Source organism: Micropterus dolomieu, linkage group LG04 (genome assembly GCF_021292245.1).
Source record: "Micropterus dolomieu isolate WLL.071019.BEF.003 ecotype Adirondacks linkage group LG04, ASM2129224v1, whole genome shotgun sequence".
NCBI lineage: Eukaryota > Metazoa > Chordata > Actinopteri > Centrarchiformes > Centrarchidae > Micropterus > Micropterus dolomieu.
This window is the reverse complement of record NC_060153.1, coordinates 8,662,018-8,676,693: the sequence shown is the minus strand read 5'-3', so window position 1 is coordinate 8,676,693 and position 14,676 is coordinate 8,662,018. Positions and strand designations below refer to the sequence as shown.

At 40.7% G+C, this 14,676-nt stretch overlaps 1 protein-coding gene across 3 annotated transcripts in view; it reads right to left on the bottom strand.

Moving 5' to 3' along the window:
- Nucleotides 1-14,022, bottom strand: part of bnc2 (basonuclin 2) — a 158,489-nt gene extending 144,467 nt beyond the window's left edge. Inside the window, exon 1 of one of the 3 annotated variants that reach the window (XM_046046428.1) lies at nucleotides 13,359-14,022. In XM_046046428.1, coding sequence (XP_045902384.1) covers nucleotides 13,359-13,361 — 3 coding nt within the window. In that variant the 5' untranslated portion in view covers nucleotides 13,362-14,022. The remainder of the gene's footprint in view (nucleotides 1-13,358) is intronic. The other 2 variants (XM_046046423.1, XM_046046425.1) reach the window with 2 other exon arrangements.
- Between the last annotated feature and the right edge of the window lie 654 nt (nucleotides 14,023-14,676).

The window sequence follows — 14,676 nt, the reverse complement described above, 5'->3', positions numbered from 1 at the left end:
TGAAATGTGTGCAAAAACTCTATTATTGTAAAGTGGAGATGAGCAGAGACAACTTCACAGCCACCTCTCACAAAGTGGAAATGCTACCTCAATATTGTCTATATTTAACTTTGAGGGAATGAGTATGTTTGTGTTGTAAATACTAAGTGTGCAGGGGCTATAATATGAATTGGCTGCAACTGGATACATGTGACTAGGGGGCAAATGGATCTAATGGTAGTCTTAATGCTGGCCTTGAATAATGAGGCCTTTGTCTAATAAAACTGGAAAGCCTCCAAATACCTATAGGGACCTCGGCTAGTTAGAGCAATAACAGTCTATCAAAAGAGAAAGCAAAGTGATTACTTAGAGGGTAATAAATACAAGGCCCATGCTGGGGAGGGACTGGGGGCTAGAGCGAGAGAGTGTAAGAGAGAAAGACAGAGACAGGGACAAAGAGAGACAGAAAAAGAGAAAGACGGAGCTTAGTGGATAAAACAAACTCTACATCTGTTCTCTACTAGTACTGATGTAGATATCTGGTCTGGGGTAAGATACACATCCAACCAGCGTCCTTTTACATCTTAAAAGCAAGCTATGGAAAAAAAATCAGGGTAAAAATGAATACCTTTGCAGGGACTGAATCATTCAGGCTGAGGTCCTACTTTCAAGATCTTTCAAGAACTGCAAAAAGTGAAAGCCTTCAAATATGAATGTATTTTAAGGTTGAGGACCTTGATTATTACAGTACAGGTGACAAGTAAGAAAATAAAGTTAACTTCTTAACAGGTAGATATTGTCTATTTCTCCAGGTTACTTTGAAAAACTACTTCAGACTTTGTAAGTACTTTGAAAAATAGTTTAAAAGTCAGTTGAAATAAGCTACAAGAAAGGGCCACCAAACAAAGAACACAATCAAAGCCACTCTGTGTATGTCTATGGCGACCAAGGGCAAACACTTCCCTTTAGAAGGAACATGGAGTTCTAAGGAAATATTGTCACCGATTCAAAATGACAAAATATTTCAAGAGATAATGTCAACCTTGTTTTCAAAAACCAATCAGGTTCACTTTAATAGTTTAAAGAGACAAAGAACATGGGCAACCCTGGTTTTACTGCTCTCGCAAATTTACACACATACAGGAACATGCACACACACACAGAGACAAAAAACAGCTCTACCCCATAAACAGCATGTCTTAGATGGGTAGTGCTGACCTGAAGGAACGGCTTTGGGGCCAGAGAACTGGACACAATAACACCACCATCAATTATATCCCTGAGAGAGGAAAGAGAGAGTCAAATCAGAGAATTAGAGAGATGAGGGGCAGACAGGTGGATGGACAGCCTCAAGGCAGAGGGAGAGGGTGGAAAAGGGGAAGACAGAGAGGACAGAAGAGAGACAGACTGCTGGTCACCGCTCTAACTACGTGATGGGATGAGGATAATAAAGAGTCAGTCACACAGAGCGAGCGGTGGCCTCAGAGGGGGGAAGAGAGGGAGGGTTCGGAGCAGAGGGGTGACAGAAGTGAGAGATGGACTTCATCAAGACTGCGGCCTGATGGTCAGAGTTCAGACTGTTGCTCTCTTTCTGGCCCTCTGTCTTAAGGGCAGGAAAAGTGTGTGTGTGTGTGTGTGTGTGTGTGTGTGTGTGTGTGTGTGTGTCTTCATGTGTGTGGGCACTGGCTCAATCTCTAATGACAGTTGAGCGATTCATTGCCCCCCACCAGAGTGACCAATGCCTTTCCACTCCAGGCCTTGATTCATTTCAGCTAATGTATTACTGAAGGAGCATCACTGTCTGCTGACTGGGCTGGACTGACCTAAACACAGCTTTACCGAGCATCACTGGACTGCGCTGGGCTCTCCTGAGAGTTACAAGAGAGGCAGTACAGCTTTCATCGAAGCAGATCCAAAGGCCGTGCTTCACCATGTTCAGATAACAGATTTGTAACTATGAACCTTAAATGGCCGTACTTTGTGGAGAATTTTTGGATGTAAAGGCCTTGAGATGGGAGATATTACCAGGTATTACCTGAACCGAATAAAAATTATAGCACGCTATAAACCGTATATATATTTTTTTTTATTCCAACACTGTCTCCAAGGAATTGTATATACAACTAATTTGCAACAGTAAATACTTTCTGAAGGAAATGTATAAAGCTGTCCAGTTTACATTTTCTATAACATAATGAGGAAATGTTCATTAACATATCTGTCACATTGCAAACATGTTGATACTGAACATATCAGCCAAAATGTCTAATCCTGCAGTAAAATATCCTCCTGTAGTGACTACAGCATTATTAAATGTTTAGTGGCTCTGTTTAGACACTTGCAGCACTTGGTTAAGGTTACAAAAAGATCATGGTCTTGGTTTGTAAGAGAAAACGTCCGCAGTGAATCTGTGCTTAAACCATGCGTACAAACGTTTTACGCTCAATATTTTCTTACCTGAATTTGTTCACGCTCTGCAATCAAATTTAGAATTGCCTCAGACCATGTGTACACACAAATGATGAAAATGTAAACACATGCCTTTCAAATACATGCATAGCATATTAAAACCGCATTTATTATAAAAGGTTTCATAGACAATATATATATTATGTAAAACCATTCATTAGTAATGCATTGGCCAACTATTTTAAATAACAATGACATTTATCATCCCCATCAATTATTGCTATTAAAATATTTAACTAGAAAAACTCAGTCCTAGTTTACAATGGAGCATATGAGAACAGTATTGTTTTTTTGTTTTTTTTATCTGGCCTATAACGTGTAATATAATGTGCCTTTTCTGGCTTCCACCTCAGACGCTATTGTTTCAATTTCTTCAGTTGTGTACTTTTCTACCATTGCTTTAGGGGCCATTATTTTCTCTCTCTCAAGAACTTAACCACTTTCCATGATACACCTCTAGGCAAATACATTTCCTTATATAGAGAAATGGGGGTGTGTCAGTATGCTGATTGCAATAATGATTCTGATTTACTAACATGCGCAAGGTGGTAAGACCCAAATTGGTGTCATGAATCTGGCGGTAATTATGCATGCACACTTATTTTGTGCGCAAAGTAAGAACATTTCTACGCACAATGGAAATGGAAAAACAATATAGTAACATATAAACCTAATTCCTTGGAGAAAAAGTTGGTTATTCATCTTGCTTCTTTTCTCTGCTTGGAAATAGATTTTCAAGGATAAAAAATCACTCTTATTTGAATGAATTATTGTCACAATTTCTGTTTTAGGAATACTGGCTTCTTCTCCCATTCACTCGTAGGCCTGTAAGACAAGCATGTTCCCTGTTTCAGTGCAATCGCTTCAACTAATACCCTGCGCATGCACTTGGTCAGCCAATAGAAACAGTGACGCACTTTGTAGGATGCTAGCAGAATATGAACGACCCAATTTTCTGGGCTGTGTCCAAAATCTCTCCAACTATACCATGAACATTACTTTTTGCAACAACAGAAAAACAGCAAAGCTTGGATTCACTCTTGTTGGATAAATTAGAATTATGTGACATTACACCTGTCAGTGGTGGTTAATGGTTATGATGATGATTTATAGGTGTCTGAAATTACAACTTACTGCTATCTACAGAGTAAACTATTAAAAATGTAGTATTTGTTATCAAGGGAATAGCGAATGACAGTGGTTTCCCAGGAAAACACCCTGTCTACATCTGTATTACCTGTTGGCCTTCTAAGTATGTAAATTGCATAAAGACCATTGAAACTGTGAAATTCATCAAATAATGTGGGATGTATTCCTTTATCTTCATTCAATATGCAAGGAAGCACTTTTTTTAAATAGTAAATTTAGAGCTCGACACTCACACATTTAAAACATGCATCATAAATGGATGATTCTCTTCATGTGGCTCACTGTGCAAGGAGAAGGAGAGAAGAGACAGACAGACAGACAGAAAGAGAAGGAAGAAGGGAAGGAGAAGGAAGGGGCGCTGGTCTGTCCTTCCTTGGGGACCAGACTGCCTCTCCTGGCTGCCCATTAAAAACAGAAATCCTCCACAAACTGTTTGTGTTTTCAGACTAACTCCTCCAGGGCGCTGCTTGCCACAGCACAAGACAGTCACACCATGCCTGTCCTCTCCTTCTCTCTGTCTCTCCCTTTTCCATCATGGCTAACATTCCCTTCCTTGTTCTGTCTGAGACCTGTCTACTCTCAATATGTGGCATATGTCCTTGACGGGTCAAGAGGATCCTTCGCCATAGGAGTTGGGTGGCAGCGTCAACCATGCGCCCCCTTTTCCTCTCTTTTCCCCATTCCTCCCTTATCCTGCCTCCCCTCTTTCACTCTCTCAATATTGAGTTGCCTGGGTAAAAAGGAGCCAGAGGAATCTAATAACTGTGACAGTGGGGCTTTTTTGGCATTGTTCCTGAAGCTGTGCAGACACACACAGGGCTGTCTGCTGGCTCTAATGAAAGGTTAAATGAATAGGACAAAGTGACAGGAGGTACAATAAAGAAACAAGAAGGAGGAGAGATGTGTGCGCAAGCATGTGTCCATGTCTCTGTGTGTGAGTGTCTCGAGACCAGCCTCCTCAGCTCAGGGAACAACAAGGACAGCCCTCCACAGCGCCACAATATTCAAAACAGATTGGTGTGTGTGTGTATATGTGCACTTTTATGTGTGTGAGTATCATGTATGTGTGCGTGTCTGACTCTCCCACCAGGACACAGATGCTGAAGAGGAATTCCAGCATGGAGTTCTTTGATAAATGTTAAGGTCACTGGCAGAAGGGAGAGGTGGAGGCTGGATGGGAAGGGGAGGGCGGGAGAGCGGGCGCAGTCGGGGAGGAGGCAGAGGGAGTGACGAGGGGGGACGCATGTCTCATCTTGTGCCTCTCCCTGCCTGTGCCTTGGTGGAATGCGGAGTCACATGAAAGAGGCCCTCTTTCTCTCACTGAGACTCGTCTCTTGTGTCTCAAAAGCACCACTGTCCCACTCCTGACACACTACCTGTCAGCAGATTAACCCTCAGCTCCAAAAACACACACAACCACAAATGCATGAGAAAAAAATACACAGCCGCAATCATATGCACCCACCCGCTTACACACACACACACACACACACACAGATGTGCCCTTCACACACTGTTTGTGAGCATTAAGTTCCCCTCAAACAGGAAAAGTGAACTAAGACGCAAACAATCGCACAAAATCCTGTCATCCTTAGACTGCTTAATTACTATGATTATCACCGTAAATAGCAACTTTGTCACGAACAATCACAGGGTACTGGGCTTCTAACATGTCAGACAGGCATGTGGTGGTGTATTGCCTGGCACAGTACAGTCAATAGATGCAGCATAATCAATTAAAACTGCATATCCCTTGGAGATTGTGACATAGATTGAGACACTATTAGGGAATAAGTATGTAAATGTCCAGTTTAATCTGTGGCACCAGACTTAAGGAGGAAGTTTCTATTAGATTGAATCAAATCAGTTCTAATCCATGCCACAAACATAACTTGGTTAGGGAAAGAGCTTGGTTTGGTTTAAAATGGGTACTTTGTGGTTTGGGTTTGTCTTGGTAAAAAGAGACCGATGTTGACTGTTGGTAGGAAATGGGGAGCGAACTGCAGTCCCCCATGGCAACATAACATATATTGTTGTCACCCAAATTTCTCCTTCCAACTGACAAGAGTCATAATTACTATTGCTTTCTTATTTAACGCTAACGAATGTCCTTTGGACGTATTTTAAAATGACTGATAGTGTAAGAGGAAAGTCTCTTTGATATAAGCACACACTGGGCACAAGAAAACATTCACAACGTAACCGAATGCATACACAATGCATTGACATCCTTCACTGATGTTTTTTAAAGTAATATTGAAAATCAATGACATAATTCATACAAGGATAAAGAGTCCAAACTCTGCAGTAAGACTGGGTAAAAAGGCTAGATTATACATTCAGCCCACAAGGTTACATGTGTGCCTGAAACATTATCAATATATTTAGATAAGAATCATAAAACCTGGTGAAAGTAAAGTCTTGAAAAACCAAGGTGACTACTGCTCTCTCTTGAGCCAGCGTATGGGATTTACACATGGGTTGCTACACACCGACATGAACACACAGATTAAGGTTACCTATGCTCAAATACTAACTCCCAACCTGAAAGCTCAAGAAGATGTGGGCTTTACAGCTGACAACTGCATTCACACCGGAAAAGAAAGAATTAGAAAACTGGTCAGAACCAGCATTTCTATAAAACACTATACTCAAAACTGCTACCTCAAATGAAAGTGACCTGTTTGGAAGTAAGTTTAAGCTTAATAAGCTCCCAGTTTGGTTGATAGTCAAACCAGTTTAATACTATATATTCAGGGAGCTGTTGTTTTATGGTTAAGGTTGTATTCTCTGGACATTTAGACAACTTAAAACTATTCATAAAAATAAAAAATGAAACCTACTGCTTTAGCTATAGTTCAGATGAACATGTCAATTAATGCTGTCTATCAGCGGCACCTGGCTATTTAGAGTAACAAGAGTTTTTAAAGTGGTTTCGGTAGACCTGTAGGCCAGGAAAAAAAATGTCCTGTGCGCTTTGATCATGCAATAGAAAGAGCCAGCTAGCTACATGCAGGTGTGAGTGTGTAGCAGTGCTATATCTTAATCACATTTTCTCCCCAGACAATCCCTTGTGTTCCAGTATCATGTGCTGTACCGTCATGGAAGTATCCAAATTACCATGCCACTGTACCACAGTAGTTAAAAAGTACCATTACTTATGGAAGACCTAACACTGTACAACCACACAATACCATTTGTAGAAGAACTACTGTTAGATGTACAGCTACCCAAACTTAATACCGTGTAGCGTGAGCAGCAGGTCCTATCTGTGCCTACACAGGATACATTCAGGCACAGGACTGAGTGTAGGTGACCCGCGTTTTGGCAGCACTCGGAGGCCAACACACAATAACTGTCGTTATGTGCGTAAATTGGAAGAAAATAGACTTCAGGTCAAATTTATGCATGTATAGTGCGAGTAAAACGACAGACAGCTGTATTGATTAAAGTAGGAGCATATCTGTTCTGCTAGATGCAGGTGAGATGGATCAGAAATGCTGAAAAGTAGGAAAGTTATACAAAGAACATACAGCTTAAACATTAAATCAAAATATTTTATATTATATGTATAGTTCTTAACATGGATTAATTATAAAATGTAATACATTTTACAAAAACTAAATGTTACTAATTGAATATATTATATTTCACAATGGTTGGATTCCTTACATGATAATTATATAAATGAAATAAGAATTCCTGTTCCCTCTCTATTATATAATAACAAAAATGAAACTTCAATGGACAATATTCTTTTTTTTTTTTTTGTCATTCCACAAACTTTGGAAAAAGGTTTGTCTTTGTGCAACCCGGTCTCACTCCCAAGTGTGTCTATGCTCTGGGTACTCATTGAGCATAATTGTTCAATGCTACAAGTAGGCCTAGTATAATTAACTCTACTAATTAATTAATTGATCTTATCCCAAGCTAGTTTTAAACCTCTACAATGTTACTGAAATGGCTAAACCTGGCTAAAATTTTAAGGAAATGGTATGTTTTAGGAAATTATTTGCAGTAATGCTAAGTCTATGCAATTTGTTTGAGATAGAATAAGGCTAACATGCTGTATCCATTGTTCTGTGTGCACACTAGGAGTCTCTAATGGGCTCTATAAGCTTGCCAAATCACTCCTGTGAAGTAGCACCATGAAATTTTCATGTAATGCTTTTGCCATGCAGGACAGACTCACCAGTTCTTCCTGGTACTGACTGTTTAAATGGCCATGGTATTCAGTATTCAGAGTCAGCAACTCAACGAGACACACACTTACAAGGATTAAGGGTTAGAAGATGTAACCTTTGTTCTCTCGTCCATACAGGAGTTGCTCCGTAGTGGACTATGTGGCTTAAAAGGGGCTAGCCCAGACGCTTTACTCTTTGCTGAGACACCAGAAGGACACAATGTTAGAGAGAAGGCAATGCAATGCAAACTGATCCTGACTGGCCTTACACACTACTAAAAACTACAAAATCTTCTGGCTGCTTTTCTGAGGCAATTGCAGTAAGGCCAGTGGTCGCTGCACCACCTATGATGACCACAGAAATAAAGCATTGGGAGGGTGAAGGAGCACAAAGCACGTATGGTACTCAGGACCTGGAACAAATAAGTCCCCATGTCTAGATCAAAACAGATGTCTATGTCTTAACATCTGCCTGCTACAGGGAGGACTTGGACCCAAAGGCACAAAGGGACATGTTCTCCTAAACACCTGAGAACAGAGTTGAAATGGTTTCCAGGTAGAAGTAAACAAAAGGAGTAACAAAAGGTGTAAACAAGACTGTTGCCACACCCTGACACACCCTGTTGCCAAACATCTCCTGTGAGCATCTCTGAGCCTAAAACTGTAAGGAGTTCTTGCCCCACTCATTTCTTGGACCTTAAACATTGCCAGCCTGAAACCAGGCTGTTTCTCCATCCAAAACTCACAGGTGGAAGAACAAGAAACTGCCTCCTTTCTTAGCAGTGTCAGTGTTGTTGCAAACCATTGCAGGAGTGGTGGAACAAAAAGCGGGAACCCCCGATCTGTCGTCCTAAATGCAGCCTTCAAAACTTTATTCCCAAGCACACATCATTGCCCACTGCAACTGGGCCACAGCACGACAGCCAATCTGCAGCTATTACTGTGGTTAGAAGTTCATTGAGCTGATTGGGCTGATTATCCAAACCAGTACATGGAAATTCACTGCCCTGCCCCGCTAGAACAAATGGACAAGGCTATAGAATGTGTTGAAGGTACGAAGCCTGTGTAAAATACAACATTTATAACACTGATATGGTCCCCCAACCCACCAGTGTGGTACCACAGCATTAAAGGGTACTTTGGTGGGATGTCAAAGAAGCCTGAAGAAGAAAATGTCTGGAATGAAGTGTGGAGTATACTTTGTCCTTTCTTTGGACAGTACATAAACAGGTTTTAAATGAGAGAAATCTGGATTGAGAACCCGAGGAATCATTTCAAAAGCTATTCAGGTAAAAATAACATTGTCAGGCACAGTTTCTAGCAAAGAACTAAACACTCAGGGCAATAATTCCAAAGTCAACGTGCTACGTCTCAGTCCTCAGGAATTTTTCATGAGCCACCACTTATCTTGTCATATCAAATTTCTTCCACCAGCTTTTTTGGAGGGATGAGAAAATACACCTTTAGGGCAAATTATTCTCTTTTAATCAACTCACTCTGTATAGCCTGAGGAGATCTTTCTATGCCTTTTGAGTCACTGGGGCATGGGCCACTAATGCACACACCCACAAAAAAATGCACACAGTCATAGAAACAAACATATACATAACACACTATGTAGAGAAACAGCAGCAGTTTGATGTCTTTTTATCTAAAGCAAGAAATGAGACTCAACAGGAAAATAAAAAATACAAAAAGAAAGCAAGGAACAAAGTGGTGTCTGGAGTTTCCATCACAAGTGAAATCCCAGATTTTCTCACTCACTGTTCATGGAACAAAATCGAACAACTTTATTCTGGAGTGCAGTAAGTGCAGGAGGGAGCTATAAAATATAAATTATACCACATAACCCTATACCTCCCAACTGAGCCATTTGGTTACAACTATACTCCTGTTCGTTACACAGGTCCAGCGTCTCTGGTTTTTCTATAGCGTCGACATGAATTATATTCTAGCCCTGCTGAAGAAAGTATGGATTACAAGTGAAATGTAATTTCCCTACCAATCGGACAGTTGCCACCCATTGACACTGAAGTGTTTATTTTACGCAGTTGCCAAGTAATTAGTTCTGGACAGAATCAATGAAGGCCACCCCAAAATACAGCTGAAAATGTAAGCATCATGGCTGTGTCTAGGAAGAAAATGCAGTAGGGGTGTATTTCTGAAGGCTGAGTTGTGAAAAATGTGTTCTATCATTTTTCATTTTAAACAAATAAAGACTGAGGGAGTGTGTGGCTTCTGCACACACTGGGTGTGTTCATGTACTAAGACCAAAGTTTGTTTGGAAAAGCATGTGAAATGAAGCCAGTAGGGGGGGGGATGACACACAAAATGTGACACATGTAAGTACAAGAATCAGCTTTCAGTTTAAACACAGTTTATAGAGCTGAGCCTGATTTTAATCTGGTTAATTTGCCGTTTGCCAGTTTGATCTGCCTTCTCAACACCGAGACAATACTATCATTTAGCAGATTAAAAACTTAGCAAATTCAGTCTGTATAATAGTACAAGACTAAACACATTGTAAATGCTCATGTCATACCAGCTGTTAACCCTATTCATTACCTTTTGCTATTTATTGCTCTTTTTTTAACTTAAGAATCACAGGAACACAGACCAAATTTCATAATGTATTCAGAGGATATTGGAGAGTTTAAGTGTGTTAAGATTTAGTTTCTTACTTTGTGTGCTGAGGTACAAAAAAATGTAATTATGTCTACCATATGTATATTGTTTTAAATCAAGTATGTCTCACACTGTGCTCTTTATTAAATTAGGAGTCCTGCGATCCAATTTGTTTTAACATTTCACAGTGTCTCTGTTTAGTCACTAAAGCCTGCAGTTTAGGTTACACTGTCTTGTTCAAAGATTTTCATCTCAAGCCACTTTAGGTATACGACCCCACTCCCCCTTTCAAAATATTACCTTTTCTGTCACTGCCAAGACACACTATCAGTCACTCAAAAGATTATTGGGGCTAAGGACAGATGGGGAGAAGCAGAGCTCTGTCGGCGCAGCAATGACCCACTGCTGCATAAATAAAAACAACTGTAATAAAGTTGCTTTGATGTTGAGGCATCACAGAAACATTTATTTGTATCATCTGGCGAGGGGGAGAGATAGGAAAACTGCTCTCTCAGCTTTCCTGATCAGCATGAGTGAAAGTACACATCTTAACATTAGAGTGCAGCTTTGTCACACAGAAAATGGGTAGGAACTGGAAGGTCAAGTAGTGATTATCTCCCTAAATTAATCACATAAAAGTAAAATAAATAAATAAAGGTACACAAATGAAAAGAAGCGAAAACTCAGAACAGGTAAATAAGTACATGTACCGAACGGGTTAACAAAAGATCCTTTACACACTTAACATCCATTCTTTTCAAATAAAGAGGCAGTCAGTGAGAAAGTGAGAAATCCAGGGCAAATTGAGAGGATGGAGTAGAGGGAGAAGAGGAGGAAAGAGTTCTCAATGTGAGCAGTAATCAGAGGAAGCCAGCAGGGGGGACAGGGAGGGTTGGTGGGGTCAGAGCGGAGCACCACTAAGCAGCCTTTCTCTTCATTAGCAGCCTCTCTAAGGGGGGCGTCACAGGCCTACCTGTCCAGCAGATTATTGAACCGACTAACCAGTGGCTCCCACCCCACACACACACACTCTCACACACTCTCCCCTCTCTGATTCCCACAGATCCAGAGGAATCACGACCTAGCTGCAGCCTCGCTGACAACTTTAACTTTTTCTTCAACCTCACGTAGCAGCGCTATAGGCTGAAGAAGTGATGAAGAGTTTTGTTGTCCGACCTTTGTTGTTGTTTTTCTCGAAATATCTACTGTATATTTTTGTGGTTTCTGTATATTCCTGTAGCAACACACCAGCACTTATTCTCTGCCAATAACTGTGAGAATATAATAAGTTTATAATTATACACACAAGACAGAGAGAGACAGAAACATACAGATAAAAAAGGAATACCACCATTTTAACATGTGTGACTTGTGTGGTTAAGGAAATTTGAATTTCATAGATCCCTGACTGGTCTGGCAGGGAGAAAGCAGCATGGAGATAAAAGTAATGAAATGACACTCCAGGAATGTAAATTGGCATTCTTCACTGTAGCTGCAGCACCAGCTCAGGCTCATGAAACATCCCTGACACACACTCAGACCAAGCCAAAATACTGTGCTAGACATTAATCTCACCCACATCTCACTGATGAAAGTGTGAAGGTAATTTTGTGGCGCTTTTAAGTGGGGCCATTCATCTCAGTCTCTCTTTCGCTGTTTCTCTTTTTCTACCTCTCTCCCTCCTTCCACCCTGTCTCCTGAAGCATTTAGATATGTCCACACTGAAATGTCTTACACTGACATGAAATGCGTCGGTGTGCTTCTGCCTGTGTTTCACTGTCACAGGTTGGCCATGGTGGTATCATAACACAGGGATGCACAAACACTTACACTAAGATGAGTGTATTTTGCATAAAATCACTGACACTCTTAGATTACAGGGTTGTTCAGCTCCAATAAGTAGCACTTTAAAAAGCAACAATTTAAATGACCTAAAGCTTTTGTCCTCACAGACAACACTTGTCTGTTTTTGTATAAGACCTATTCTGATAAAGACTTGCACAAACAGACCAAAAATCAACTGTTGCTTCAGTGACTGAGAATATTTCAAGAAATCAATAAAAATGTTGCTGAAAAAAATAAAACAGCATGCACTAGAAGGAGGAGTTTGTGCAGAAAGGTGAAGTGGGATATTCAGCAGAGGGATTTTAGGCCTGAAAACTAACTTGAGAAATGTTGCTGCCAGCTAGAAAATGAAGTCTGCTCACATTTATTTAAGTAAACACTAAATAACATATTTTTATCAGCCCTGTTTGGATGTTCGCCATCTGAAGACATTACAGGGAATCGCACTGAATTATAGCAATCACTGGTTTGTGTTAGTTTGTAAGTAAAAAGGCCCAAATCCACAGGTGGTATAAAGTGGCCTAAGACATAAATAGAATGTAAACGATTAACAAAGCAATTAAACAATGCTTTAGACTGTGTCTGGAGATAAGGATTTGCACCTAAGACTTCAAGTTTTTATTCAAGTCTATGGGGAGCAGATAATTGAGTAACACTTTCAAGCGAAAACTGTAAGATTGTAAGTGAAGTACTGTTTTATTAATTTAACTTCAGATGTCACAGATTGTCGGTCTTTTTTCTGGTTAAGGCCTTAATAGGCTCACAAATTTTACACATTTTTACTACTGATTTTGACAAAGAAGGGAGAGAAGAGAAAGACAAAGATCAGAACAAGCAGAAGAAAATAATTTTCTTTTAAATGAAGGCATATGAAGAAATCGAGCTGATGAGTCATATAAATCCAAAATACTTAGGTGTGGGAAATAATCAATTGGGGGAAAAACTCACATTACTCACAAAGTCTTGGCTAACTTTTTTTGCTCTGCTCTGATGAGTTCAGTTAACAGAGCAGTACAGAAGTTGTACAATAAAATGTTACTACATTTATAGTAGTGGGGTGTTTCATCTAAATAACTTAAGTAAGGACAAGCAGAGAAATCATATTTACCATTTCTGCATGTTGTATCTGACAGACCCCGGGGCTCCTGGCACTTTTCAAACTTGGCGTCCTCAAAAAAGTCTGATTTCGCCCTCAAGTGGGGAACTTTCTCCTCTTCAGTGCTGCACGCAGTCTGAGGTGATTCGCGGTCGGTGTTCTTTTCACAAACTTATCATCGCAGTTTATGACAGTTTTAGCTGCAACGCAGGAAAACAATCACTGTTTTTTTAATCCCGAGAATCTCTGTGTCCTCGCTGCTTCGTTGAAAAAAACGCGCGTTAAGACGTTTGGAAACGCGTCGGTCTCACGGAAAGGAACGCGCCACCACACGACACTCTGTCCCCTCTTCTTTTCCCAAACCGTAAACGGAAGAAGTCAAGGAGACAGTGGGGATCTCTGGCAACCAGAAGCTGGGCTGTAACTGCTTGTCCTACCTTGAGAAAAACGCAAAAAAAACGCCTTCCTACACTCCCCCGATGATTTCCTTCTGCAGAGTCAGCGCAGTGCGCGGAGAAAAGCTGCGGACGGTCCGGGCAGGAGAGAAGGTGGCTGCTGTGTTATGGGTGAATTCAGACCAGTGTTTTACACGCTGTGTTGACTGTAACCCGAGTGACTGTGGGTCCAGAGCGTTTCTGTGCCTTATTAGTTGATTCACGAGGTTGTTTCAGCAAGAAGAGTCACATCTTTGTGCGACAAAATGACAGAAACCTTCTGCCTCGAGATAAGAAATCGGCTGAGACGCTCATTACAGCTTGTGGAAAAGCAGCAAGGATCATATTTTGATATATTTTGGATCATATGTGTGTGTATTTAGAGCAGATATATTGTAGTCGAGATAATCTGTATTTAAAACAATGTCAATATGTAAGAAAATCCATCAAATGTAGCCAACAGGCAGCCTAATATTAAATAAATACAAATATTTTTTAATTTCCTGCATCTTTTAAATACTGTATTTACTTCATTTAAACTTTAACTTTTTATCATTTCTCTGCCCTCCCTGATGTACGCACACGTGTTTTAAGCAGTTGAAAATAGTTTTGGTGTGCTGCGTGCTGCAGGGATGTGACGCTGATTTCCTAAGTTGTGTCCCTCAGATCCCTCAGAAGTGGGCGCGCTCATTAAAGTTTCATTGTGCACTTGTTTTTATGAAGATTTGCTCAACATTTGACTGAGACATCTCAAGAGTGAAGAGTTGAAGGAGGGAGGGGTGTGTGTGTGTGTGTGTGGCGGGGGGGGGGGGGGGGGGGGGGGGGGGGGTGTATGTGTTTTTGAGTGTTGTGTGTGAGGATAGAGTGGAGCAGAAAGAGAGAGACTTACAGGCTCC